The 26,218-nt window shown below is 35.7% G+C and overlaps 2 protein-coding genes across 2 annotated transcripts in view; one reads left to right on the top strand and one right to left on the bottom strand.

Moving 5' to 3' along the window:
* LOC125673153 (dystrophin-like) overlaps positions 1-26,218 on the bottom strand; it is a 155,277-nt gene that overhangs the window by 42,397 nt on the left and 86,662 nt on the right. The window contains exons 39-50 of the mRNA XM_056158146.1: positions 25,251-25,368; positions 23,259-23,434; positions 22,553-22,697; positions 21,613-21,762; positions 20,533-20,721; positions 19,733-19,952; positions 19,270-19,481; positions 18,865-18,981; positions 16,487-16,604; positions 15,795-16,003; positions 15,275-15,429; positions 13,073-13,262 (exon numbers count right to left, since the gene is read on the bottom strand). Coding sequence (XP_056014121.1) covers positions 13,073-13,262; positions 15,275-15,429; positions 15,795-16,003; positions 16,487-16,604; positions 18,865-18,981; positions 19,270-19,481; positions 19,733-19,952; positions 20,533-20,721; positions 21,613-21,762; positions 22,553-22,697; positions 23,259-23,434; positions 25,251-25,368 — 1,999 coding nt within the window. The remainder of the gene's footprint in view (positions 1-13,072; positions 13,263-15,274; positions 15,430-15,794; positions 16,004-16,486; positions 16,605-18,864; positions 18,982-19,269; positions 19,482-19,732; positions 19,953-20,532; positions 20,722-21,612; positions 21,763-22,552; positions 22,698-23,258; positions 23,435-25,250; positions 25,369-26,218) is intronic.
* Positions 872-10,740, top strand: LOC130052627 (keratin-associated protein 16-1-like). The gene is made up of 2 exons (XM_056158147.1): positions 872-6,741; positions 7,200-10,740. The coding sequence occupies exon 1, from the start codon at positions 5,560-5,562 to the stop codon at positions 6,646-6,648; it is 1,089 nt and encodes a 362-aa protein (XP_056014122.1). The 5' UTR covers positions 872-5,559; the 3' UTR covers positions 6,649-6,741; positions 7,200-10,740.

Here is a 26,218-nt window from a genome sequence, read left to right as displayed (position 1 = left end):
ACATGTATCACTTCATACAACATTTTTCTAAAACAAAAAAACCCCACAAAACACATAAAAAAAAACTTTTTAACTTAATTAACCACATTTTATAACTGTGTTCTCCGTGGGAGATAAATGATTCTAGCTAATTGTAGTAAAGACAATGATGAAATGGAAGATAATGACTTGTGTATATATATATCCGTGTTATGATGAACAAGCCTCACATACTAATTGTCGCTCAGTTCCCTCTGCTCTCAATTGTTAAAATTTTACTCAACATATAACTATTACTTATCCCTTAGAACTGCTTCTCGATCTTCTTAATCGTTAAAATTTTACTTAACATAAAACTATTACTTATCCCTTGGAACTGCTTCTCAATCTTCTTAATCGTTAAAATTTTACTTAACATATAGCTATTACTTATCCCTTAGAACTGCTTCTCGATCAATAAAAAAATAAAACCCTGTATCAGAGGCTAGAGAATAGCATCACCTAATGATTTAGGACCATGCATGCAAGAATAAGAAATAAAGGCATGTTAATATAACCATTGTGTTTTGAATTGCAATCAACATTTGTTAATCACAGCAAAGATTAAAAATTGCACACAAATTTAAACATTGAACTCAACACCTAAAGAAATGTTACCTTTTGTAACAGATCTTTACACTTAATGCATTTGTCTTTTTCCAATGATAAAATATAGATATAACCCTTTGACCATCTCCATTCCCTTTATATACTCTTCATTCCAGCCACCCCTTTTTAATTGGCAATGTAGGCCAGTGATTGGAAATAAATCAGCAGCAGGTCTAGACAATGGAACAGACTCATCATTATAGGTCTGTGATGCAGGCTTGAATTCCATTAACTGAAACAAGTTAGACTCTGACTGGAGACTAGGTAGCATTCATTCAACCACTTCAGCTCCATTCAAAATTGAAACCACATGCACAGGACTAGTTTACAACACTGTAAACTTCAAATTGAGACACAGGACTAGTCTATAACACTGTAAACTTCAAACTGAGACATAGAACTAGTCTATAACACTGTAAAAATCAAATTGAGACAGTAAACTATTGCATGGCAATATAGTCCCCTAGCTACCAACAGAAAAAGAATAGAATGCAAATTTCATGCAAAATTTGTTAAGAATTTAATCTAAAAATAACAATTACAAGATATTTCCAGGTGCAAATATATAAGGCAAGTTAAAATTTTAAAAAATGTGGAATAAGGTTTCACTGAGGATGTTATATTTGGTTTATTGTCTATAACTCAAAAATCAATGGACTGGAACAAAATTCAAACTTGATCTGTAACTTGTCATGATAAAGCAATTAATGTACCAAATATTCTGCAAGTATGAGGAAAAAAAGTGGGAAATTTTCGAAGTCCAAAAGTCATAACTAAGCAAAAAATCAATGGACTAGCTGAAACAAATTTCGAACATGATCTGCAACTTGTCATTATAAAGTAATGTACCAAATATCAATTGAATATCTGCAAGCATAATGAAAAATAGTGCAGAAAAGTGATTTGCCAGACCGACAGACAGATATACAGAGAACAAACTAAAGTTGGCCCTTTCAACAAAAGGACTATAATAACAGCAAACGCTTTTCTTTCATGAACAAGTGAAGATAATGAATAGTGATCAATTTTCACAAAAGATACAAAATTAAAAAGGGCAAACACGAACCCTAGACATACAAGAGGTGGGATCAGGTGCCTATACAGGAGGAGTAAGCATCACATAATGACCTTCTAATAAATGAATTAGCAGGCAGATCCAGGATTTGAAGTTGGGTGGGGCACACATAGAAGACAAGGAGTCTGGGGAAGCAGGTACTTTAGTGATTGGCTCCAGCGAAACCCTCATGGATCATACTCAATGCCTTCTGAAAAAGCCTACTGTGACAATATACTATCTGCATTACATAGTACCAGCACTGGGGACTGAGCTGCATCACTCAATCACATACAACATTCATCAAAAGATTACTAGATATTTGTAAGCTATGCACAAGTCTAAAATCTAGAGTTCTCTGTCACCTTCTGCTATAATCTACCAGGGACCAATTGAATGGGGACTTGATTGCAAAATTATTGACAATTCTCAGACTGAGCAATCTTGTGCCATGATTAGGCCACTTGAAAGATGAAAACGTTTTCATAATATCTGGTCTGTAGAGAAAACTGAAATCCAATGGAGGGGAGAGATATTGATCATGTCTATCCATAAAGTGAAATGAAACATCCAGAGAGTATCAGAAATGAAAAATTCATGCTATATAGACAGAATCTTTTATTCATGCACAAAAGAATTAATGTTAATTTTAAATATCACAGAAACCCATCATACATACAAAGAATGAATTCACATTGGTACAACTGAAATAAAATTTCAATGATAGTTTACCTGAAAACACACTCGTTTTTGCAATCTCCTTGGACTACGAGCACCAAGATGAGATAAAGCTGGGCTCCTTAAATGATGCCGCGAAGAGATGGGGTCCATATCGAACACTGTTCATATATCACATAGCAGTTCAAACATCCCAAAGTTACAATGAAATCTTGCTATCAACATTGTCATTGCATCCTTTTCAACATGTTCCACAGAAAACAATGAGATATACTGGAGCACACAATTCATTCTAATCTAAGTTCTGTGTAACCAAAGATATTGTCCTCCAACACAGCTTATACCAAACATTGATTTTCTTATCTAAAGAAACAGTAATTAGCACATTTCAAAAATGCTGTTAATATCTCCAAAGACTCCAAAGTCTCTCAACATTAGAGAAAATTAAATTATATAAAAAAAGACTTCACAGTTCACATGTGATCCAGCCACTGAATGCAACTCACTCCTGCCTCTGAACGAGACAAATAAATAATGATCCCATTCCAATGCTTAATTCCTTATGGTGAAATATTGCATATTCTTGATTGATCTAACAACACTAAAACTAGGGAGGAAAAAAACATTACATAATGCTTGATGCCATTTCACAGAAAACCCCAACACACCAATATTCTTTAATACAAGTGGTTAATTTACATCATTCCAAAGAGCTTGCAAGCTTTCCTCTGAATCCCTCCGAGTTTCTGACTGCTGGAACAGGTATAATCTCAGCAATTTACTTTATGACCACTATAACTACAAGACAACCTAATCAAGGGTTCTTGTGAGAAAATACACACTTTTGGGACCAAAAACCAATACGTCTGCACTTGTTCCGATGATTAAATCCTTTTGTCAAGTGATAATTTGCAGCATCAATAGTATAATTGGTAATGTCCAAAACAAGTGACACTACAAGATTGATTACTGAATGAGTGATTCTCATGATCTATAAAAGCAGATTAAGTGATTCAGATTCTTCTGATTCTCCAACAAGTAAGAAAATGACATGCAATTACTAAAAAGGATTACATTCTTTCACCTGCGCAGAATCCTAATAATAAATGATAGAGCATTCCATCGATAGGTCAAACACCAGGGAAGGAGACGAGACTTGGCCATTCAATAGAATCTCTTCAATTATACCATTCAGCAGGAACACAGCAGTACTTGCAGACGACCTTAAACGTCACATACAATAACTGCAATGAAACCTACAATCAATTCTCAGTAACTCCTAAAATTTCCAAATGAACAATGGATAAAAAAAACCAAATTCATAATGGAATGGCATCAAAGTGAAATAACGGATGTCTGGCCAACTAAGGGGGTAAAATCTCTTTCAACATTGAAATACTGTCAAATGATGGGAAAAAGCTGGGAATGTTGCAGTCTTCCTGAGGGAAGCCATATCACACATGATCCTACATCGCAGCAATGGTTTACTCCCAAGACACTGTCTAATTCCATGAAAAACTTTCAGTCAACTAACATGGAGCTTACATTAGAAAGCCAAAGTCCTAAATGCAACTACAACCTTTTACTCTGCTCCCAAAATGCTGAATTCCATTTGATTTTTGTGATCAGAATATGGTGATCAAGATACATTGATTAGTTGGCAAATGCTCATTGACATGAGTTTTAGAAGGCATTTATTTAGAGATTAGGGCTGAATTTTCCAATGAATTTTCCAATAATGACACTTGTTGTCCAGCATGCATATGAAAGGCATAAATTATCAGATTAAATGGACTGGAAGATATTGCAGCCGATGAGTTCAAACAGTCATTGGACAATTTAAGCCTGCCATTTCTTGGTGGCATAAGCTACATTTTTTTCTAATAAGCAAACATCATTAAAAGAATTTAATTTCCACAATGAGGTTATAACATAAAGTGTAATGTTTGCAATTATCAAGTTCATGTACAAGCATTATGACCAATAGAGATTCTGAAATTATTTTTTTTAAAATGATCAATAATGCAATAATCATTCAAAATATTTTACGGTTCATTAATATAATATTTTTTTTTTTTTTTTAAATTTTGTTTATACATATCCAAATAGTTTTCATGTGTATATAGCATTATTTGGGCATGAACCTTTGATGGATATCATCTGGGCATCCTATAATGATCCAAATCAGATGGAAGGAATCTAATGGCTCCGTCCTTGGGTCTGAACACCTGACACAAGGGTGATAAATTCTTCAGTTTTAAAAATAGATTTAATGCAATTTCAGTAAATGACATAAATTTGTAGAAAACACTCAATTGCAATACTTGTTCATGCAGGAAATCCCTTTTTCAATCACTAGTCTGTAAAGCATTGGTACTAGTCTGTTCACTATAATTAGTATATCAAATGATAACATAAATTAATTTTTTTATCCAGCGGTATTTAATCAAACCAAACAATTCAGTTTCCAACATGGATTCCACAGAAAAAAAAAGACAACCATCCTTTATTTTCATTTTTTTCAGAAGCATCAATAACCTGAGAGACACAGTTTGGAAGGTCAGCATGTCATTATCATGCAATCGCTTAACCATGCTGGCATTTGACCTTCAGTTCAAACGTCTTACAGACTTTGACAAATTTGCTAAAATCTTAACAAATTCAAGATTGATATCCGAATTTTTGCTAGTTCGTACAGACTTAGTGCCATGGATTTTACTGGTCTGACATATTTATTAGTTTTGGACTTTAATATGGACACAGGTAATTTCAAATCCTGCTTGTTATAACTGTCAATCCAATTTGTCTGCTGTGCTGAAGAGTTGAGATGATTTTCAAAGATGTAATGTATTTTCAGTATATGGGCCATATCCATCAATCCTGAATTACACCATTTTGGTATGCAAGACGTTCATGCTGAGTGCTTATAATTACATGTATGTTCCAATTAAGTGAATGTTTTTGTTCATGAGCAGCAGAGACATTAAAGAAAACTTATTGTACATTCAGTACATAATTCATACAGTTCCACCCTGATGCTTAAACCCTTGACCCACTGGCGTAATGGAACTCAATAATTCAGTAAGAAGTCTCTATTATGCTACCATAACTATGCACTTATAAGTCTATAGGCTAAATAGCCAGGAGCTACAAAGACAACTTAAAAAATATGTTGCATTCTTAGTGAGTCTAATGAAGACATGTATCCCTGTCCTGGGGCCTGTATCCCTGTCCTGTATCCCTGTCCTGTATCTCTGTCCTGGGGTCTGTATCCCTGTACTGGGGTCTGTATCCCTGTCCTGTGTCCCTGTCCTGGGGCCTGTATTTCTGTCCTGGGGCCTGTATCCCTGTCCTGTATCCCTGTCCTGGAGTCTGTATCCCTGTCCTGTATCTCTGTCCTGGGGCCTGTATCCCTGTCCTGTATCCCTGTCCTGGGGCCTGTATCCCTGTCCTGGGGTCTGTATCCCTGTCCTGGGACCTGTATCCCTGTCCTGGGGCCTGTATCCCTGTCCTGTATCCCTGTCCTGTATCTCTGTCCTGGGGCCTGTATCCCTGTCCTGTATCCCTGTCCTGGGACCTGTATCCCTGTCCTGGGGCCTGTATCCCTGTCCTGTATCTCTGTCCTGGGGTCTGTATCCCTGTCCTGTGTCCCTGTCCTGGGGTCTGTATCCCTGTCCTGTGTCCCTGTCCTGGGGCCTGTATTTCTGTCCTGTATCCCTGTCCTGGGGCCTGTATCCCTGTCCTGTGTCCCTGTCCTGTATCCCTGTCCTGTGTCCCTGTCCTGGGGCCTGTATCTCTGTCCTGGGGCCTGTATTTCTGTACTGGGGCCTGTATCCCTGTCCTGTATCCCTGTCCTGTATCCCTGTCCTGTGTCCCTGTCCTGGGGCCTGTATCTCTGTCCTGGGGCCTGTATCTCTGTCCTGGAGTCTGTATCCCTGTCCTGTATCCCTGTCCTGTATCCCTGTCCTGGGGCCTGTATCCCTGTCCTGGAGTCTGTATCCCTGTCCTGTATCCCTGTCCTGTATCTCTGTCCTGGGGCCTGTATTTCTGTACTGGGGCCTGTATCCCTGTCCTGTATCCCTGTCCTGGGGCCTGTATCCCTGTCCTGTATCTCTGTCCTGGGGCCTGTATCCCTGTCCTGTATCCCTGTCCTGGGGCCTGTATCTCTGTCCTGGGGTCTGTATCCCTGTCCTGGGGCCTGTATCCCTGTCCTGGGACCTGTATCCCTGTCCTGGGGCCTGTATCCCTGTCCTGGGGCCTGTATCTCTGTCCTGTATCCCTGTCCTTGAGTCTGTATCCCTGTCCTGGGGCCTGTATTTCTCTTCTGGACCTGTATCCTTGTTCTGTTCTAGGGCCTGTATCCTTGTTCTGTTCTAGGGCCTGTATCCCTGTCCTGTATCCCTGTCCTGGAGCCTGTATTTCTCTTCTGGACCTGTATCCTTGTTCTGTTCTAGGGCCTGTATCCTTGTTCTGTTCTAGGGCCTGTATCCCTGTCCTGTATCCCTGTCCTGGAGCCTGTATTTCTCTTCTGGACCTGTATCCTTGTTCTGTTCTAGGGCCTGTATCCTTGTTCTGTTCTAGGGCCTGTATCCTTGTTCTGTTCTAGGACCTGTATCCTTGTTCTGTTCTAGGACCTGTATCCTTGTTCTGTTCTAGGGCCTGTATCCTTGTTCTGTTCTAGGGCCTGCATCCTTGTTCTGTTCTAGGGCCTGTATCTCTGTCCTGGAGTCTGTATCCCTGTCCTGGAGCCTGTATTTCTCTTCTGGACCTGTATCCTTGTTCTGTTCTAGGGCCTGTATCCTTGTTCTGTTCTAGGGCCTGTATCCTTGTTCTGTTCTAGGGCCTGTATCGGAGCTTGCATCACCTGTATCCCTGTCCTGGGGCCTGTATCCCTGTCCGGATTTCACAATGTCTCATCATACAACTAAGCAATCTAATTAAAATTAGATCCTTGTGATAGAATTTTAAATAGATTGACAACTATGCAACTTGTTTGTTTGCTAGATTTTCAGATATAAGAAGATTGAGTCTCAAAGGTATTGATGCATTTTTCCTAAGACCCCCAGGGCCTAATCGCCATGAATATAACAATTTACCATTGCTTATTATTATCATTATAACTATTATCCAGTTTGCATAAATAGAGAAGTTTCAAATGTTGAAAATAATTTCAGTTTATACTCCATTATATCCCCACCCTGGGGCCATAAATTCACAACCCTCTCTCCACATCCCCATCAGTCACATTCATTCTGTACACCCCCCCCCCCCCCTCTACAGCCCAATGAGTTACATTCAGTACAACCCCCTCTCCACATCCCCATCAGTTATATTCATTCAGTACAACACCCCCCTCTCCACATCCCCATCAATTACATTCATTCAGTATAACACCCCCCTCTCCACATCCCAATCAATTACATTCATTCAGTACAACACCCCCCTCTCCACATCCCCATCAATTACATTCATTCAGTACAACCACCTCTCCACATCCACATCAATTACATTCATTCAGTACAACCACCTCTCCACATCCCCATTAAAGTACATGAAGGGTAGTCTAGAAATCTCGGTATTTTGACAATAGGTGATCATTTGAGAATTCCATCTTACTTACATTGTCTCAAAATTGGGAATTTCTTGATTATGAACTGAGAATTGTCTGCTTATTTTCCAATTGGGAAGGGTCGTTTTACTGGACCCGGAGATTGACCGCCCTGTACAAGATGCTTAGGAGAAAAGAATATTTTTCAGAGACTGCACTATTTCAGTGGTTTAGGCCTCACCCATTGGACCAAATAGGAAGAGTGACCAGGAGATTTACAGTTTCTATTTCCCTAATAGGGAGAGTGACCAGGAGATTTACGTTTCTATTTCCCTAATAGGGAGAGTGACCAAGAGATTTACAGTTTCTATTTCCCTAATAGGGAGAGTGACCAAGAGATTTACAGTTTCTATTTCCCTAGCTATCACCAAAGATTCCGAACACCTAACTAAAAGGTGAAACTTGATTAAGTAGTTTTTAAGATCTTTATAGAATTTACAACTGATGACGAAAAAAATGCAACAAATCAAGTAACCTAAGAGTGAACGAAAAGAAAAAACTGAGAGATCTACTATAACACTTGTTGCCCATATACATGTATATCAGGGGCCTTGTTTATACAGACTAGTTTACACATATATAACAGGGAGAAATTATTCTTGCCCATGTTTACCAGTAAGACCTGAGTCCCCAGTTTGCCAATGTATAATCAGCGAGTTCAGCACTGTTAAACATACACTGTTTGTTTGCCTAATGTATATCAGTATGACCTTGTATAAACTAGATGTAACTTTAGTCATTAACATAGATTAATTAATGAACTCTTTAATCATATATAAATATGTATGAAAGTTTATCAATTAAACAACATTTATCTGATCACCATGTAAATAAACAACTCTCTAGCTATATTTCAAAGTGAAAATGAAACCCAGGTACTGACTGAAAGTGGGTACACAAAAGCCTAAACCAGATTCCATAATCGTTAATAGTTGTTTCTCATTTTTAGTGACTCTGTGTTGACAATTTGTTACTCCAAATTATATATAATGACTTCACCTAATTACACAAACTTAAGGTTTAATGATGTGTATACCAAAACAGGTGATTTACTTATAATCTCAACAAAATGGAGATTACCGAAGAATGATACAATACAGCTGCTCATGTTAAAGATCTAAATAATATCCTGTTTTAAACATCATGTTAAAGATCTAAATAATACCCTGTTTTAAACATCATGTTAAAGATCTAATTAATACCCTGTTTTAAACATCATTTGGTTTTAATGACATTTCTTAAACATGACTTTCTTTTCTTTGCACCGTTCATGTAAGTGTATATTAATGTAACTTAAATCTCTATCACTGAATACCTGCTGTATATTATATTCACATATAAAACATGTACATATATACTCAACATAATATGCCTCGATCCTTAAAAAAATATTACCAAACTGGTATCTTGCATGTTTTCATTTGGAACTGTACATCTTAATTGATCAGTCAAGTTGCAAACCAATCCAATTCAAACTGTACCAGACCAATCACAAACATCCCCCATACATGAAATTGAAGATCCCCCTACCAAATACTTATCCAAAAATCCAAGATGTCTTACACAACTACATTTGATAATTTTAATGAACATCCTTGTCATGTTTTCTTCCGATTTAAACTATAACAGAAACCGAGTTCACACGCATCACTACATATATCAAAATAAAAGTAGTTCAATCCATAGCGTAGAATATCCAAGAATTTGATTTTATCCAAATCAGATGTTTCTTGCACAACTATACACTGTTGTGTTCATAAACTTTGTGATGGGTGGATATAGATGGACAGACAGGATAAAAACATTGAATGTGTCTTCCTTGGGGTTGGGATTGGGGGGTGTCATAATTCTCTGAATAGGATGTAATGTGAATATGTCAAATATTCATTTAAATTAATAATAATTTTTCAACTACTCACAAATCCACAAAAAAAATCAGCACATCATGAGTGAAAAAAAAATATTTAAGACGTCCGACAATGAAGTTACCTTGCAGAGTTTGACTTCCAGGCGATAAATATCTTCCAGAAGTCCTTGTTCCATTATCCTGGCTGTGACAGCCAGTCATTCCTGTCCTTCACACACTATAATGCATTAACAGATTTCCATTGAACTTTTAAACTGTTTATCTCCATCCTTTGGCCAGTGCCCATATAAGCACATTAACTTCCCTGCGACATAATTATTGGATAAGTCCTAGATTTACCTAATTCCTGTTACACAGGACACTTATGTTGTGTCTGTCCTCCTGATCCAGGTGTGTCAATCACAGGGGCTGTATAGATATAATTCCCACTTACATAAACCTTTGAATCTATGTCAGATCAATTAGCACTTTGGTCCTTCCATAATTATGCTAGGAGTCTAACAAGTGGATGACAATCTATAACGTGATATATTTCACACTCTGCTTTTTGCCCATATTCAACAGTCAAAATGTAAATGCTAAAAAATTTCAATGTTACTGCATCTAAAATTTCTCAGTTAATGAAGCTGATGATTTGACATCCAAATTATTAAACAGATAAATATTAAATACTTATCATTTGTGCCAAGAACTCTGCAGGACAGAGAGCCTATAATGGGACTTTAGAATGAAAATTATAGTTAAAAATACTGATTACATGAATCTAAATCTAAAAGCTTTTTCGAATTGGAAGGAACTTGGTATAAATCTAAAGCTAGGCATGCAAGGAATAGTGTACTGGCAAAGACCAAACAACCCACCTGGATTGAAACCGTACAATATGGGAATACAATACTTCTATAGCCGGATATTAAAAACACGAAGCCTGGTCATGATTTAGAAGAAAACAACAAAACCTGATAGATTGAAATTGGGAATCCTTCGGACCAGAAAATAGATGTCTAAAACACTTGTTAAATTTTATATTAATGGATACATATATCTTGTCAATGTTTTTCACAAGATCTGTCCACTGATGACATACTACAACACTCCTAGGAACATTTAATAGACACAGCAGAAGACAAAAGTCACATAACGATCAATTCATTCCTCAAATCTCCAAACATTATGAAAATTCAGCTCAAGTTTCCTATATACTGAGGTAAAATCTCCATGTGCAATATACATGTATGATGTAATTACCTCACACAGAACACCTGAACGAGTGTTAAGGACGAGGGATTCGATGTCCCATCATATCTTCCACTGTAGGTTTCCTTCTTCACAAATCAATCATTATTTTCACAAGATATCCATTTCCATCTCATTCCACCCACACAAATAACATGGTCATGTTTCTTCCAAATTTTCTACATTCCCCATAGAATTGCATGTAGACACATAAAACTACTTGGTTGAAGTTAGACAAATGAAAATATCCTCCTTTAAAAGCAATGCTTTTACCTGTGAAAATTCAATATACTGAAATTATTCAAAGACTTCTGACTAAAATGACCATTATGTTTGCTATACAATTAATGTATCCAATGGATTTTGTGACACATATCCGCATCCGTCAATAACAGGTAATTTTTATAATGGGTTCCTCCGACTCTCCCACTACAATCAACAATTGATCCAATAATTAACAGTCGATTTAACTAACTAAAATATGACATATCATTTCTTCAGGCTTCAAACAGAGTCCTAAAATTGTCTATCTTAAAAAAAAACCAAACAAACATTAAAATAAAAAACCCAAAACAATAAAGATATGAAGAAAAACACAACTAATAAAACTCATAAACAAGGAATCGTCAGATACCGGACCCAAGACATTCTCCAATGCTTTATGTCAATCTGCAGTGCTGTGATAAACTTTCAAGATAGCACACATCCCCTATTGATGATACAACCATTACCTTTGCAATTTGCAAATTCATGACAAGATGCTGTACAATAACATCCCTGTATAGATTTTCCTTTAATGACATTTTATATCACAGAATTCAACCAGAACTCTGTAATTTGAAAATAAAGAAATTAAGCTTGAAAGGACATCAGATTACCTACACTCATTAGATAGACCACAATGCAACATTCACTGAAATAGTTAGAGGAAATATCAGAGAGTTTGGTATAATTCAACAGTGAAGGACATTTATTCATACTATCCTACTAAAAATATCAGTGATAATCTTTAAAAATTACTTCCAAGTAAACCTTTACAAATGATTCAATGAAATCTTTGAAAATGAAACAATATAAGAACATTCTGCAGACCAAGATTTGCTTGTGTCCTTACATGACCTTTTAACCCAAACACCTTCTAGGTTTGACAAACTAATTAATCAACTGCTGAGACAATGTGGGTTATTTAAAGGCAGGATATATGAAACCCTATTGGTTCGAGGCATAGTTCCTAAATGTTTCAGTCATCTTTACAAAAATAGGTTTTTTTTCTCTCTCCCTGAGGGTAAGACTATGGGAATAAAATCAATGAGGGAATGGGATAATTCTCATTACAATGCATTTTCACAAATTGCCAAAAAAAAAACCAAAACCCAACATCCAATCACTTCCTAATTGCTAAAATTGCCTTTACAGATAATAGGAGGCATATTAATGACTGGTTCTGTACAAATGAGATACAGTTTCATACTATGGAGGCAAATAATATCATCTTTATTCCAAACGCGACTACATGAACACTGCATGACATTATTTCACAGAATGAATAACTTAATATACAAGAACTTGTCATAGACATTATGGTTACCAAATAACTTTGAAATTAATTATATTGCACACTGCTATACTTTCAAAGACTAATCACCACTTTTCATTTCAGCAATCAAAAGGAACTTCTGAAGTTAGGGGTCCTGACAAGGTGAGAATTTAATTACAATTACCAATGTGACCTTGAACTGTACCCCTAGTTGGATCCATGAGATGACACAGATATTATACAATACATTAAAACAAGAACAGCAATCGTAGATAGAAATGAAACAATACATCAGTCTCCTAGAAACAGACTGGCTCTTTTACAAAGGGCAAAAGATACTTCACTCTGTCAAAAGAACACATCCTAAAGAGCAGCAACCATTGTCAGTACACGCACACATACACACACATTCTTCTGTATCTTGTACGATCTTAGATAGTTTGGAGAGAGTTGTTTCTGTATGCTTACCTTAAATTGCACCAGGTACTCTGAGCACAGTTCTTCATTCTGTCGGACATCATCACGTCCAGTCTCATCCACTAGCCTGGTAAAGCTGGAGTCCATTTCCACCATCCACTTTATGAAGCCATCCAGTGTGCTGTCCAGCTGGGCAATGGAGTTTTTGTTGTTCTGAAGGGACTTGATGTTGAAGGCAAGCCTGTTGATGAAGACATGATAAAATAGGTCTATTTTCTTCTATCATTATTCATGGGAGTTAGTAAATCTTTTGAATGACTGCCTTCAGCCATTGATTCCAATGATAAGAATTATTGGAACAAATTGACTATATTCATGCATTCATGTAATGGATTACCACTAGAGTCTTCACAATATGAATTGATGATGAACAATAAATTTCTCCAACATTAACTAAAGACAATCCATTACTAACAATTGATGCTATTTGGTATAAATTTACAGTGCATGTCTATAATAGATATCTCACATGTTAGAATAAAGCAGTTTCCTTTCTATCAATAATAAGTCAGTCTAAAAATCCAGTTTACAAACTGAAATTGTGTAGCAAATTAAGGCAACTATCATACGGAATATTGTATACATTAACAATAGGGCAAATTATATCAATGGCCTGTGGTGTGAAATACAGAATTGAACTCAATTAAAAAATTCAGGACTACCTACAGAATTTAAATGACAAGCAATCAATTGGCAATGCAGGGTATTTTCTTGGTGTTTTCCATGATTATAAGAAATATCATTTATATAAATACAAACAAGAATTGGCCTAAAACAGATCCTTGAGGGACTGTAGAATTCATAATTGTAGAAGAAGTAAATCCATCTGACAACTCTTATTGATCTGTTAAACAAATAAACAATTAGTTTTCAGTCACTTAGAAATTTGTTTAGATATACCAGAGCATCTTTGTTTATACATAGAATACTTTGTGCCAGACTCTATCAAGGTTTTAGATATAGCACAGAAAATAAACCTTACGTATTTACTTTGGACTTGAACATCAGCAGTTTTCACTGATGACATGTGACAGCTGACCTATTATGTGTCATTATGGTCCATGGTTTTCTATGAGAACTAAATTTACTGACTTGTTGAAAAGTGGATACATCAAATCATCTAGTGGTTAGGGATGGTTAATATCCAGTTACAAGACTGAAGGTCTAATGGCAAACTTTCCATGTAGGCTGTTATAACTGTACTAATTTGTGATCTGATAATGTCCAAATATAAGTATTAACATAAACCTATTGCTGAACACTGCTAGTGATCAGGTTAATAAAAGTCACCATTGTTGTGTCAGTCTGAAATGCAAATTCAATTGTACTCGATTCATTTGAACTCTAAATGAATACTCAAAAGGAAATATTTAGAAATGTGTTATATCTAAAGCTGGATTTGCCAGGGGATGACTAGATATGTTGTGTTCACCTGTGATGTCTTGACCTGTGATATCTAGATGTATTGACCTGTGATATTTAGATGTACTGACCTGTGGTATCTAGATGTATTGACCTGTGATGTCTATATGTATTGACCTGTGATATCTAGATGTACTGACCTGTGATATCTAGATGTATTGACCTGTGATGTCTATATGTATTGACATGTGATATTTAGATGTACTGACCTGTGGTATCTAGATGTATTGACCTGTGATGTCTATATGTATTGACCTGTGATATCTATATGTACTGACCTGTGATATTTAGATATTCTGACCTGTGATGTCTATATGTATTGACCTGTGATATCTATATGTACTGACCTGTGATATTTAGATATTCTGACCTGTGATGTCTATATGTATTGACCTGTGATATCTAGATGTACTGACCTGTGATGTCTATATGTATTGACCTGTGATATCTAGATGTACTGACCTGTGATATTTAGATATTCTGACCTGTGATATCTAGATGTACTGACCTGTGATATCTAGATGTATTGACCTGTGATGTCTATATGTATTGACCTGTGATATCTAGATGTACTGACTTGTGGTATCTAGATGTATTGACATGTGATATCTATAGGTATTGACTTGTAATATCTAGATGTATTGACCTGTGATATCTAGATGTACTGACCTGTGATATCTAGATGTATTGACCTGTGATATCTAGATGTACTGACCTGTGATATCTAGATGTACTGACCCGTGTTGCAGTGTGATGTCTAGACATACTAACCGGTGTAAGAGAGTGGACCATCGGTTCATGGCCTTCTCCAGCTTAAGCTTGATGTGACTGGTATCGTCTGTGGAGTACTCATCTATAAGCTTACTGGCCAGCTTCTTCATGCTGTCAATGATTCGCTGTCTCTCGTCCACTTCTGACTGCAGTTGCTGTTGGATATTCCATAACTTGAGCTAGTCTAACATCTACAGCATTGAACTAACTCTTTTGCTTTGAATGTTTTACATTAAGTATCATGGGCATGAATTTTGATTTGCCTGCTTCATGTGTTCTTTCTATCACATTTTTTGTAAGCATCCTTTGTTTTACCACTGATCATTTGCTCTCTGTACATTGCCTATTCATGATTTTGTATCTCTATCTAACGATTTGTATTTACTTTCTGTTTTACTGCGTCATCCTGCTCTCGGTTTTCCAGTTGACTTCCAGTTTAGATATCCAATCTGATCTTGGATAAACTTACTTTCTGTTTGGCTAACTTTCAGTTTAGATATCTAATCTTGGATAAACTTACTTTCTGTTTGGCTATCTGTTGGTCTATGTTAGTGCCAGCAGCATTGACAGGGTTGGCATTGAGGTCTTCCTCAATCTGTCCCAACCAACGCTCAAACTCAGCACTCATCTCGTCAAACTGTCGACACTCGAGCAGCATGTCATCTAGCTGGGTTTTTCGTTGATTCACGTGTGACAGCGCCTCTTCCCAGTGTACTTGTAACTTCTCAGCTAAAGTTAATCGAATATTTCCTTAACAATATGATTTAACTCATTTCAGTGTATTTTTCTTTATTTTGAAACTTAAATTTCTGAACACGCGATTGCTTTATCAAAAGTGGGAAAGAGCTTCATGATTATAACAGCAGAATGCTGTTGGGCTTAAGCAGGATTTTATATACAAAGTCTTTTTAAATTTGCAATATTACAAATTTGATATGGTATGGACCCTTATTAACATAAATATATCAACTTAAAGACTCACACCTCTTTTATGCTGTATGTATTGCATTCAACAAAGAGCACTAATTTAACATTGGATTTCAGTTAGCTACATAAAAAATCTAGGCTCCTCTTACCCTTACCTTGGTCAGTATGGATCTCTTACTCATGTTTTAGCCCTAAGCTTGACATTTGAGGATCTTCCTATCTACCTCACTATGATCTCACTTTTAAGGATCTTCCTGTCTGCTTTACACATTTTCTTACCCTTACCTCGGTCTTTAAGGATCTTCCTGTCTGTTTCACTCATATTCTGATTCTGTAGATCCTTGGCTGTGCTGAGAACTTGTTCCAGTTGTGGTCTCTTGGACTCCATGTCCTGCAGAACACTCTGTAAAAAAGTACACAATCATGTAGACTCCCTATATAGGATCCGACCACAAACCAATGACTATCAGGTTACTCAAATAAAAATATTTTCTAGCAATGAATACCTTGAAAGTCAAAATACAGACTAGAAAAGAATTCATACACAACAAGGACTTCTGTGAGTGTCGTTACATTTCCTTTATCTATGGGAGAAGTTTTAACTGTGATGATTAAGTTTAACATCATTGAGAAATATAAGGGAACTGATACTTAGTGGGTATTTTCATGTAAAATCTGCCTCGCCCAGATTGTGATCTTTCTTGATGCAGCGTCCTTATATACATATTCTTTGTTCCTTAATTTCTATCAAATTTTGGTTCAAAATACACAGAGATATCAAATACCAGTTGAATGCTAATGAAAGTAATACATTCCTCTGTAGTGAGGGAGATCAGCATTCTGGGATTATTTGCCATTCAAAATCTGCTAATTGATTTTCCAATAGTAAAAGAAAATAATCCCCCTAAATTCCCAATTAAACTTGATTTATTGACAAAGTATAGACTGCGAATGAAAATCCAATACAGAAAAGTTAACTATACAGACAATTTATTCTCTCTCTCTCTCTCTCTTATATTTATACTCCACAGTTAAATTTCAACAGGTCATTATGAAATAACTATGCAAAACACAAACTAAATTCACCTGCGAAAACACGAACGATCAGTAAACAATTCAAAGACCTTTTTAAAAAAATTCTAATACATGTAATGAACAAATACAATCATAATCATATGCCTATGTATTTGATAACATTGCGAATTCATATCTTAAATTTCTCAGCAAAATTAATATTTCAAACTGCCCAGATTACCAGTTAATTGACAGATGATCCATTATCCCGATTTATTTTTCTATTACTGACAATTGTGAATTCATGGATATTCAAATACCTGTTTGTCCGAGTGTATTTTAGTAGGCAAGCTTTACATTTTAGTTGGTTGAAAAAAGTTAAAATAACACTACAAGCCATGTTTATTTCAAAGATGCAAAGTATTCATGGAGTCCAGAAAATTTAGCCACAATGAATTCAAATCTGAAACATCATACAATGTAGCAATGACTATTAGGTCAAAGTTCAAAATAATAGTGCATCATCAATTAAATGAAATCTGCAGCAGTTATAGTGATTCAAATGTATGCACAGAGTCAGGCAGTTAACATTCAAAAACCTGGCAGTGCATGCATGTAGAAAAAAAATTCTCATTGAAAAGTGCATTACATTTTTTTTCAAAGTCATATTGAAATTCACAATGTCTATGGTAACAAACACAATAAGATAGGAAAATGTGGATGAGGAATATAAAATTTCAACCACCAGACAGAACTTTTAACCATGTGATCCTAAAATCTAACTTAAAGCTAATGATACTCACTACGATTTGTCCTGTTAAAAACCACTGCATAACAAATAAAGCACATGGAATTTTGAGAAGAACAAAAGTAAATGTTTCAACTTTTTGTTCAAAATTTTTATTTGACAACCAATCTCAAGTGTTTGTCTCTGCAGTCATGACAGAAACAATCAGTGAGGGTGTTTACAGCAGCCGACAGATGAAGCGCAAAATATCACATGCCACACCATCCAATTAGAACTTGTTCTGCCCTCAACGTCATAAAATGAATTTAAATCACAGCTAAAATGTATTAGGTAAATTTTACAAGCAAATTTATATGAACAGCTCTAAAGAAGCAAAACAATAAAAGGAGAATGTTTCTACAAGGATGGAGTAATTTTCTTATGTAACAGGGTAAATCAAATGACATGGAACAAAACATGTCCTAGGACACAGTAGATCAGATCATCGTTGTTAGGGCTGAGCACGCAGATCTACATATCTGAGAGAAATTTACAGTTGCATTGGAATTATCAAATCACAACACGCACAACATTATACCAAACTAATAGATGCAAGGCAAGCTACTTTTTCAAAGAAAAAGGGAATAACACTTTCTGTCATCAAGTCTGTACTAATTTTTATTTTATCAGGAGTTATGGCCCTTTCATTCATTTCATTTATTCCCACAAAATGTTGAGCGTTAAGCTCAAATACTCATAATTTTCAAATATTTTTCATCTACTTGTCATAGAAACATTTATCACATGTACATAATTCTAATCAATAAATAATGCAACCAAGCTTTCCAAAACAAACCCAGGATTTGACACAGCCAGTGACACGAGGAGGTATGTGTTACAGGGTTATTAGTAATGAACAGACCTTTAGGGTAGTGAGTTGTTCATAAATATCACTGATCAGTGCATGCACAGCATCAAAATCGAGCGTGCTCAGATCATGCGGCATCAATTCCAGGCCGGCACTGCACTCACGATTTCTCTACCACATAAAGCATACATAAGTTGACTTTTTCAGGAAAAAATTAAAAAATTCAAAGAATGGTTATAATATTATCATGATACGTCATGAGGGATTCAATTTATCATGAGAGTAACTTCAAGAGTACAATTCACATCCAAAACATGTGAGAAACATGCAATTGAAAAAAAACCCCATATTTTCTGAAAGACGAGACAATTAATCTAAAGGGTACCTGAATTCAACAGACAAAGCATTCAAGCTAGATATTGGTTAAATCGTAAACAATGGCAGTGTCATACGAATTACCTTCTGTTTCATAATAGTCTGTTCAATGTCAGAAATGTCGCCCACTGTGACCCTCTGTGACTTCAGCATTCTCTCCAACAAAGTCAGCCAATCACGCAGCTCCGCGACAGAGCGGTCAAATTCCTGAATGAGGGAGCTCTGATGGACCTCAACACTTTCGGTCTTCTGTGCAGTTTCTCTGACAACAATATGTTGCATCTGGGAAACTTTGACTGCAAGTATAGCATGTGTTAAAGTATCATAATGCACAAATAAATTTATCCTTTTTCAAACTTCTTGAAACTTCAAAATGTAGCCATTCTATTTTCATTTTGCACAAAATGTACAAGCATCTATAAATAGAATTCAATTTGAACTATGTATAGAATTGAAGATATATATTGTCATATCATCCATATTCCATATTCACAAATTACAGTTATGATGTGTATTCAACACTTGCTATATTTCTACACAAACAAACCTTGTGTTAACACTTCTTCCAAGAAGTTGTCAGCCACTGGTTTAATTCTATCCACAAGTCCCTGTAATTTCTCCCAATCAGAATTGACCTCGTTGATTTGCTGCTGAATACTGTCTGGCATGACTACTTCCTGTTCTGCACACTCCTCCATTAAGTCCCTATATTGGCTGTTGATGCTTTCTACACTCTCTGTGTGAGATTCTATAGCTGCTCTTGTAGACTGCAAAAATAAAAACATCTAGGTTTAAATAATGCTAATTCTCATACCTTAATGTCTATTGTCTATACCTTGTGTTACATAATACCATATAGCAGGAGGTTTTCTCCACAGGTGTAAATTTTGCTTTTCTGTCACATAGTTGGTATAAAAATAATTTTTGTGGAATATATTTAACATAAGAGTTCCAATATATATAAAAAGATGTCGTTTAATTACTTATCTGTAAAACCTTTGACTATCATCAGAAACAACTGATATAAAAATAAACCCAATAATTAATTTATCTCCCGAGCTGAAGAGTACTACTTGTATCTTTTGACATACGAAAAACTGCTACGCAGAGTATTCTTTTGTGAAAAAACATGTATCATGATTGTAGACATTGATTTGGGTGCAGATTTGGCTATTAAAAGCTTGGCGACCAAACTGTTAAATTCACCAATTTCAAAAGCTTATCTTGAAAGGAATTAGAAGTTTTAGATAAGAAATCATAATATAAAAAGATAGATACACAAACAGGCAGATTAAACTAGATGTCCTCCATTGGTTTAAAAACCATATACATGTAACTACATAATACCTGAGGGTCTACTACAATGGAGTCATCCTGGTCTATTGACGTGGCTGAGGAGGGGGCATGCTGGGCCTCGAGGAGGGTCCTGGTGGAGGTGAGCCACTGCTGGAGGCTGGACACCTCGGACTGGAACTGCTGGAGCTTGTGTAGTCTCTGTTCTGTCCGGGTGATGTGAACAGGAATGTCAACAGCCACCTAACCAAAAATAATCATTTAACATCATAAAATCTGGTACAAGTGTTTTATGATATGCTCTTTCTCCTTGTTATGCAAATTGATTGTTCTGCAAACACTTCATGTGTAAAACCTAGATAACCACAGAACGCAATTCTACATTAATACTTAGGATTCTAAATTTACATAAACTAACTCTCTTTAAAGGTACATATGCTCCAATTTTCATGTTGCATTTTAATAACGATATCAATACTCCGGTATTCTATGAATAAAATGAAACAAAAACAACTATAAATACAAAACACTACAGTTGTAGAGATATAAATAAAAATTTAGATATATAAATGAAAAATGAAAGTCTTTTCACATGCGTTTTTTTCTGTTTTCACATACGTTCTTTCTGAAACGAGCCAAGTGCTGATCACGCGACTGTTTTATTAGAATACCAAAAGCTATTTTCCCAGCAGTTCTTGGATCTGGTATCTAATTACCCTTTAATGTTATACACCTGATCTAGCATAATGAATTTAGTGTAATACGTCCTTACTCCTACATCTACTGTTGAATGTTTTCTTTACTGACCAAGTGTCAAGAGGGCGCGTGCAATGCATGCATTATACAAATAAGGCCAACCAAAAATGTCAGAGTTAAATTTGTCAAGCAAGAACTAAACATTCTGACCTATTTCTTTCATTCAGGATTAAATGAAATAGTTTTATGCTGCGTAAGTTACTATACATTGCCAATAAAGACACATTAATTATGTCAGTTTGGAAACAAAATAATGATTAGTTTTTAAGAACCTTCAAAATCTAAATTACTACCGGTAATCAACTTGTGTTTTCTCTTTCAATACTAATGCATTGCTACATGGTACATTGATGAATTAGGCCCTGGAGTTCTACTGACCTTGACAAATCTCTGATTGAGACTATCCAGATCCTTATGAATATTGTCTTTGTCGCCTGGTGCAAGAGTAGTCTCCCTTAGTAACTTCTCTCCTTGTGTGTTGATCTCCTGCAACATTTTCTTTTTTCCTGCCACTTCATCCTCTTTGTCCTGAAAAGCAGAATGTTACTTTATTTAAATTAATTGAGCCACCAACTGCATCATTTTCTAGAAAGTACCATAGATATGACCAAAAAATCATCAATCTGATCATAAAATGGTACTAATATGTTCTACCTACATATCAAATGTGGCATTTTTACACATGCAGTTTTTTTCAATTTTGACATGTTATACTAGGTGTTAAGATGTATAACACTACTTTCATAAAGCAGGGTTTAAAAATAACTCATGTCCACAGTGAAATTTGTTGCAGACTAGTTAAAATTCCAGCTCACTAGTCTGAGCAAGCCAGCAAAAATCTTTAACACTGCTGGTTGTTGTTCAGAATCTACATGTATTGATGGAGACAGATAAAACAATACTTATTAAACATTCTATTGTTAGTGATTAACTGAAGGTCACAACAGTCAATGGTGGCCAGCTGCCATTGGATATTTTCTACACTCTTGATATCTTCCTGTTCCTTTGTAATTGCTCTATTTTTTAAATTGGTTTTAATAATAATAATAATTATAATAATAATAATAATAGCCTTTATTTATCCAGGTTTTCTTTTTTAAAAACAGTGGAAAGAGGAATCTCTGATCTTTTTTCATGCATTCATATTTACCCAAATGGACTAGAAAAATTTCCTATTATTTAGTGAATCTCTATAGGAACTAGCCTGCACAGACTAGTGCTTGGAAAATCTTATTTTGATCACTGTAAAGTTTCCACAGGAACACATTTTCACCACTAGAATCTATTTATGACTTTTTACCAGTAATGAAATGCACACCTTGATTTTCTCTAGTACTTCATCTAAGCTCTTCTCCTCCAGAGTCACATAACAAGCCAGAACATTCTCAGTCTCATCAATCCACAAAAACAGATCATCCATTTCTGCTGAGAAGTCAGACGTCCTCATGCTGTTGTCTGCTGAGCTAGAACACATCAGAAAGAAATAATAATAATACCATATTTATATAGCATCTTTTTCATACACTATGTACGCTCAAAGGTGCTTTACAATGCATATATACCTTACAACAGAATGTTATATACATAATACATAGAAAATAAATAAAACATTAAAAGCTGTACCTATCCTGATTGTACATATAAAACATGAAAACACAAGATACCATAAATATGCTAGATAAGAATATAAACATCAGTTTCAGGGCGTATTAAAATAATTATAATAATGAAATACACACACAGCATATAATGTCTCAGGTATAATACATACAAACATACAAAGAACACAATCAAGTCTTCAAAATTTGGAATCCTTTCATAAATATTTACTCTTTGTTAAAATATTTTTTTGTTTTTTTGGCTTTTTGTAAATTCTATCTATTTTACTATGCCCTTGATAACCTGTTTCTTAAAATTCTGCTAAAATGCCAATGGTAATACGGCCCTTGTTTACAAAACAATAACTTGCTGATAGAATGCTGACAGAGAGAATTACAAAGTGGACTCATGGAACTTATCCCTACCTGTTGGTTTGGTCCAGAACAGCTTGGCAGAGAGTGTCCCATCTTTTGTTGATGGAGTCCAATTTCTTTCTGAGAGCCATAGCATCGACCTTATTGGACTGTCGAATGACTTCACTTCCTGAGGCATTCATGTTGTTTAAAATGTTCTGATGACTCTTGATACCACAGCTCAGCTCCTTCAAGAGGAAAAGCACCATACTATGACCAAATCTTAATAGAACTTTGAAATTATCAACAATATGAATGTGCTTGTGGTAGTTTCAGTTTTGGATTGATCCATACTTCATCTCAAACTGTCATCTTTAAACTACTACAAGCAAAATAATATCATCGAAATAAACCAGACAAAAATACTTTCAGACATTTTACAAAGAAATTCCAGTTTAGATATAGCATTTCTTACTTTATAAAACCAAGACAGCAAGTCTTTTTCTGATATCAAGATCCTTAATACTAAATTGACTGTGTGTGTGTATATATATACAGTGGAACCCTGTTATTACGTTCCCCCTTTATTACGTTAGTCCGCATATTACGTTGGAATTTCAAAGCACAAAACCATTTCTTGACAAACCTATATAAAACAGACCTCGTTATTACATTGTCCTAAAATGCCGGGATTCGGTATTACGTTGTAAAAATTCGGACAAAAACGTAATAAACCCCTAATTATTCAATAGTAATTCTCAAAATAATAAGCCATTCACACCTTGATTGCCTGAGGCAGTCACCACATAAATTTCCTGGTCTGTTTGGGGATTAGAGACGCTTGACTGATCACGCTTCGATAGATCTAGTGACATCAATAAAAGTGAATACCCCGTATTGAAGCCAGTGATAAACAATTAAATAATGTTTATTTAGAAATTGTACTCTATGAAATTTACTTCATTTTTCATATTTTGATAATCAAAGAAATAATTTCTCAACCACCTGCGTGTTCAGCATAGTGTGATTACCTTCGCTATTAAAACTCTATTCACGGACAGCTTTGGTACCAAACATGAAAGACAAGATTTATCGTAGCAATGTTACAACCGCTTGGGTAACTGCTTGGACATAGGTGACTAAAGGTGTTCAATTAAAAAATTGTCCATTGTTTGGACATGCAGCTGGGGTGCACGTAAATCTCGTCTATGCATACACCAATCAAACTGTCTTGTATTATAGGCCAATTCGTGCATGGCATATACCTCAGTGAATATTTTAAAATCCCTTGATGCGCACATGATTTTAGTGCCATCATTTAGCATTATAAATGAAATCTTCGTGCATCATTATATTTTTTTTATGTGGATTGCACTTAAATTGTTCTCCGTGTTTATCGTTGGTGAGAAAAGTGTGTCGTGTTGGGTATCGTGTGCGTTTTGTGTCTATAGTTTTGTTGTTTTTTTGGGTGGGATTTTTTTTATTGTGTTGTGTATTGTGTAATTAGAGAACTTAATAAAAACGATGTTTTGTTATTTTATAATACGAATGTTGAATACGAACCGGAACGAGTTATTGAGAGAAATTTACATGAATGCATTGTTTTAAAGTTGAACAAAATGGCGGTCCAAACGAATGCAGAAAAATTAAGGAACGTTTATCAAAACATCCTTATGTATCCTACACCAGAAATAAAGAAAAGGAATAAGAACATGAAGAATTACGGACATTAAAGATAAGATGTAAATAAAACAAAGTATCATAGTCTTTTAAACAAAGAAACAGTAAAGATGTATTCACACACCCCTTCACGGAGTACCAACAGACGATATACAATTTCCAATTGATATTTTTAACAGATTTCACTGGGAAAGTTTATTATGTTGCCCCTGGTATTACGTTATTTTATCGTGACAAAATGGAAAACGTAATAACGGGGTTCCACTGTGTATATATATATATATATATATATATATATATATATATATATACACACACACACACACACACACACACACTTTGAAAGTGTAATAGACTGAAAATATTACCATGATAAGATATTACCTCATATGCCCCTTTCCCCTTCCTCTCTAGATCAGCTTCAGCCACAAGTAGCCATGTTGTCACTTGTTTCATATCATCATGAAACCTCTCCCACTGTTTGGAGTCTGAAGTCCACGTCCTGCAACAGAGGAAATTCAGGTTAGCATTCACACAGTAGTCTACCTCCCAAATGAATTTCACCCCACAATGCCCTGACAGGAAACCCACAAGCAGGACAAAAAAGACACAAAGATACCATGATAATGATCTTATCTGTCTGGCTGTATAGTATGCAATGCCAGACAAGTTCATGGGAATTCAGCATCTTAATTCAATAAAGCTTACACATGATGAGTACAGTATACACTATGCCAGTACCTACACTTGCAACAATCAAGAGCCCCCTAAATCAATATCAGTTCTACTGGTTACTGAAGCTTTTGCAGTTATTGGCACACAGTCATAAACGTTTCCCCCAATGTATGCAGTGTCCATGTGGACGTGTAAAGAGGAGGTCAACTGATGCTAGAATTGCTTGTCAACCATAGTGGAGACCTTTGGGATCTTTGATTAGATAAAGTGAGCCCTTACAAACCTTAAAGCACATACATTTCTCTGATTTCAAAAAGAATAGTTGTTAGAGGAAACAAAGTTAATTGCTTTAAAAACCCACATGCACAGGAGATGCTGTCAATGTTTAGAGAGTGCAGATTTCCTTTTACTTCAAGCTGGAAGCTTTGGGGAACATTTGCTAATCCACTACAGGAAAATATTTCCCTGATGTCCCAATCACCTAAAGAAAGTGGAAATTTAGCATCCCAATCCTACCTGTCTAAAACACTCACCTGTCTGTCTGTAAGACTCACCTGTCTGTAAGACTCACCTGTCTGTCTGTAAGACTCACCTGTCTATAAAACTCACCTGTCTGTAACACTCACCTGTAGGTAAGACTCACCTGTCTGTCTGTAAGACTCACCTGTCTGTCTGTA

This window comes from Ostrea edulis, chromosome 3 (assembly GCF_947568905.1).
Source record: "Ostrea edulis chromosome 3, xbOstEdul1.1, whole genome shotgun sequence".
Classification (NCBI taxonomy): Eukaryota; Metazoa; Mollusca; class Bivalvia; order Ostreida; family Ostreidae; genus Ostrea; species Ostrea edulis.
The sequence above is the reverse complement of the archived record's forward strand: the minus strand, read 5'-3'. Positions and strand labels throughout refer to the sequence as shown.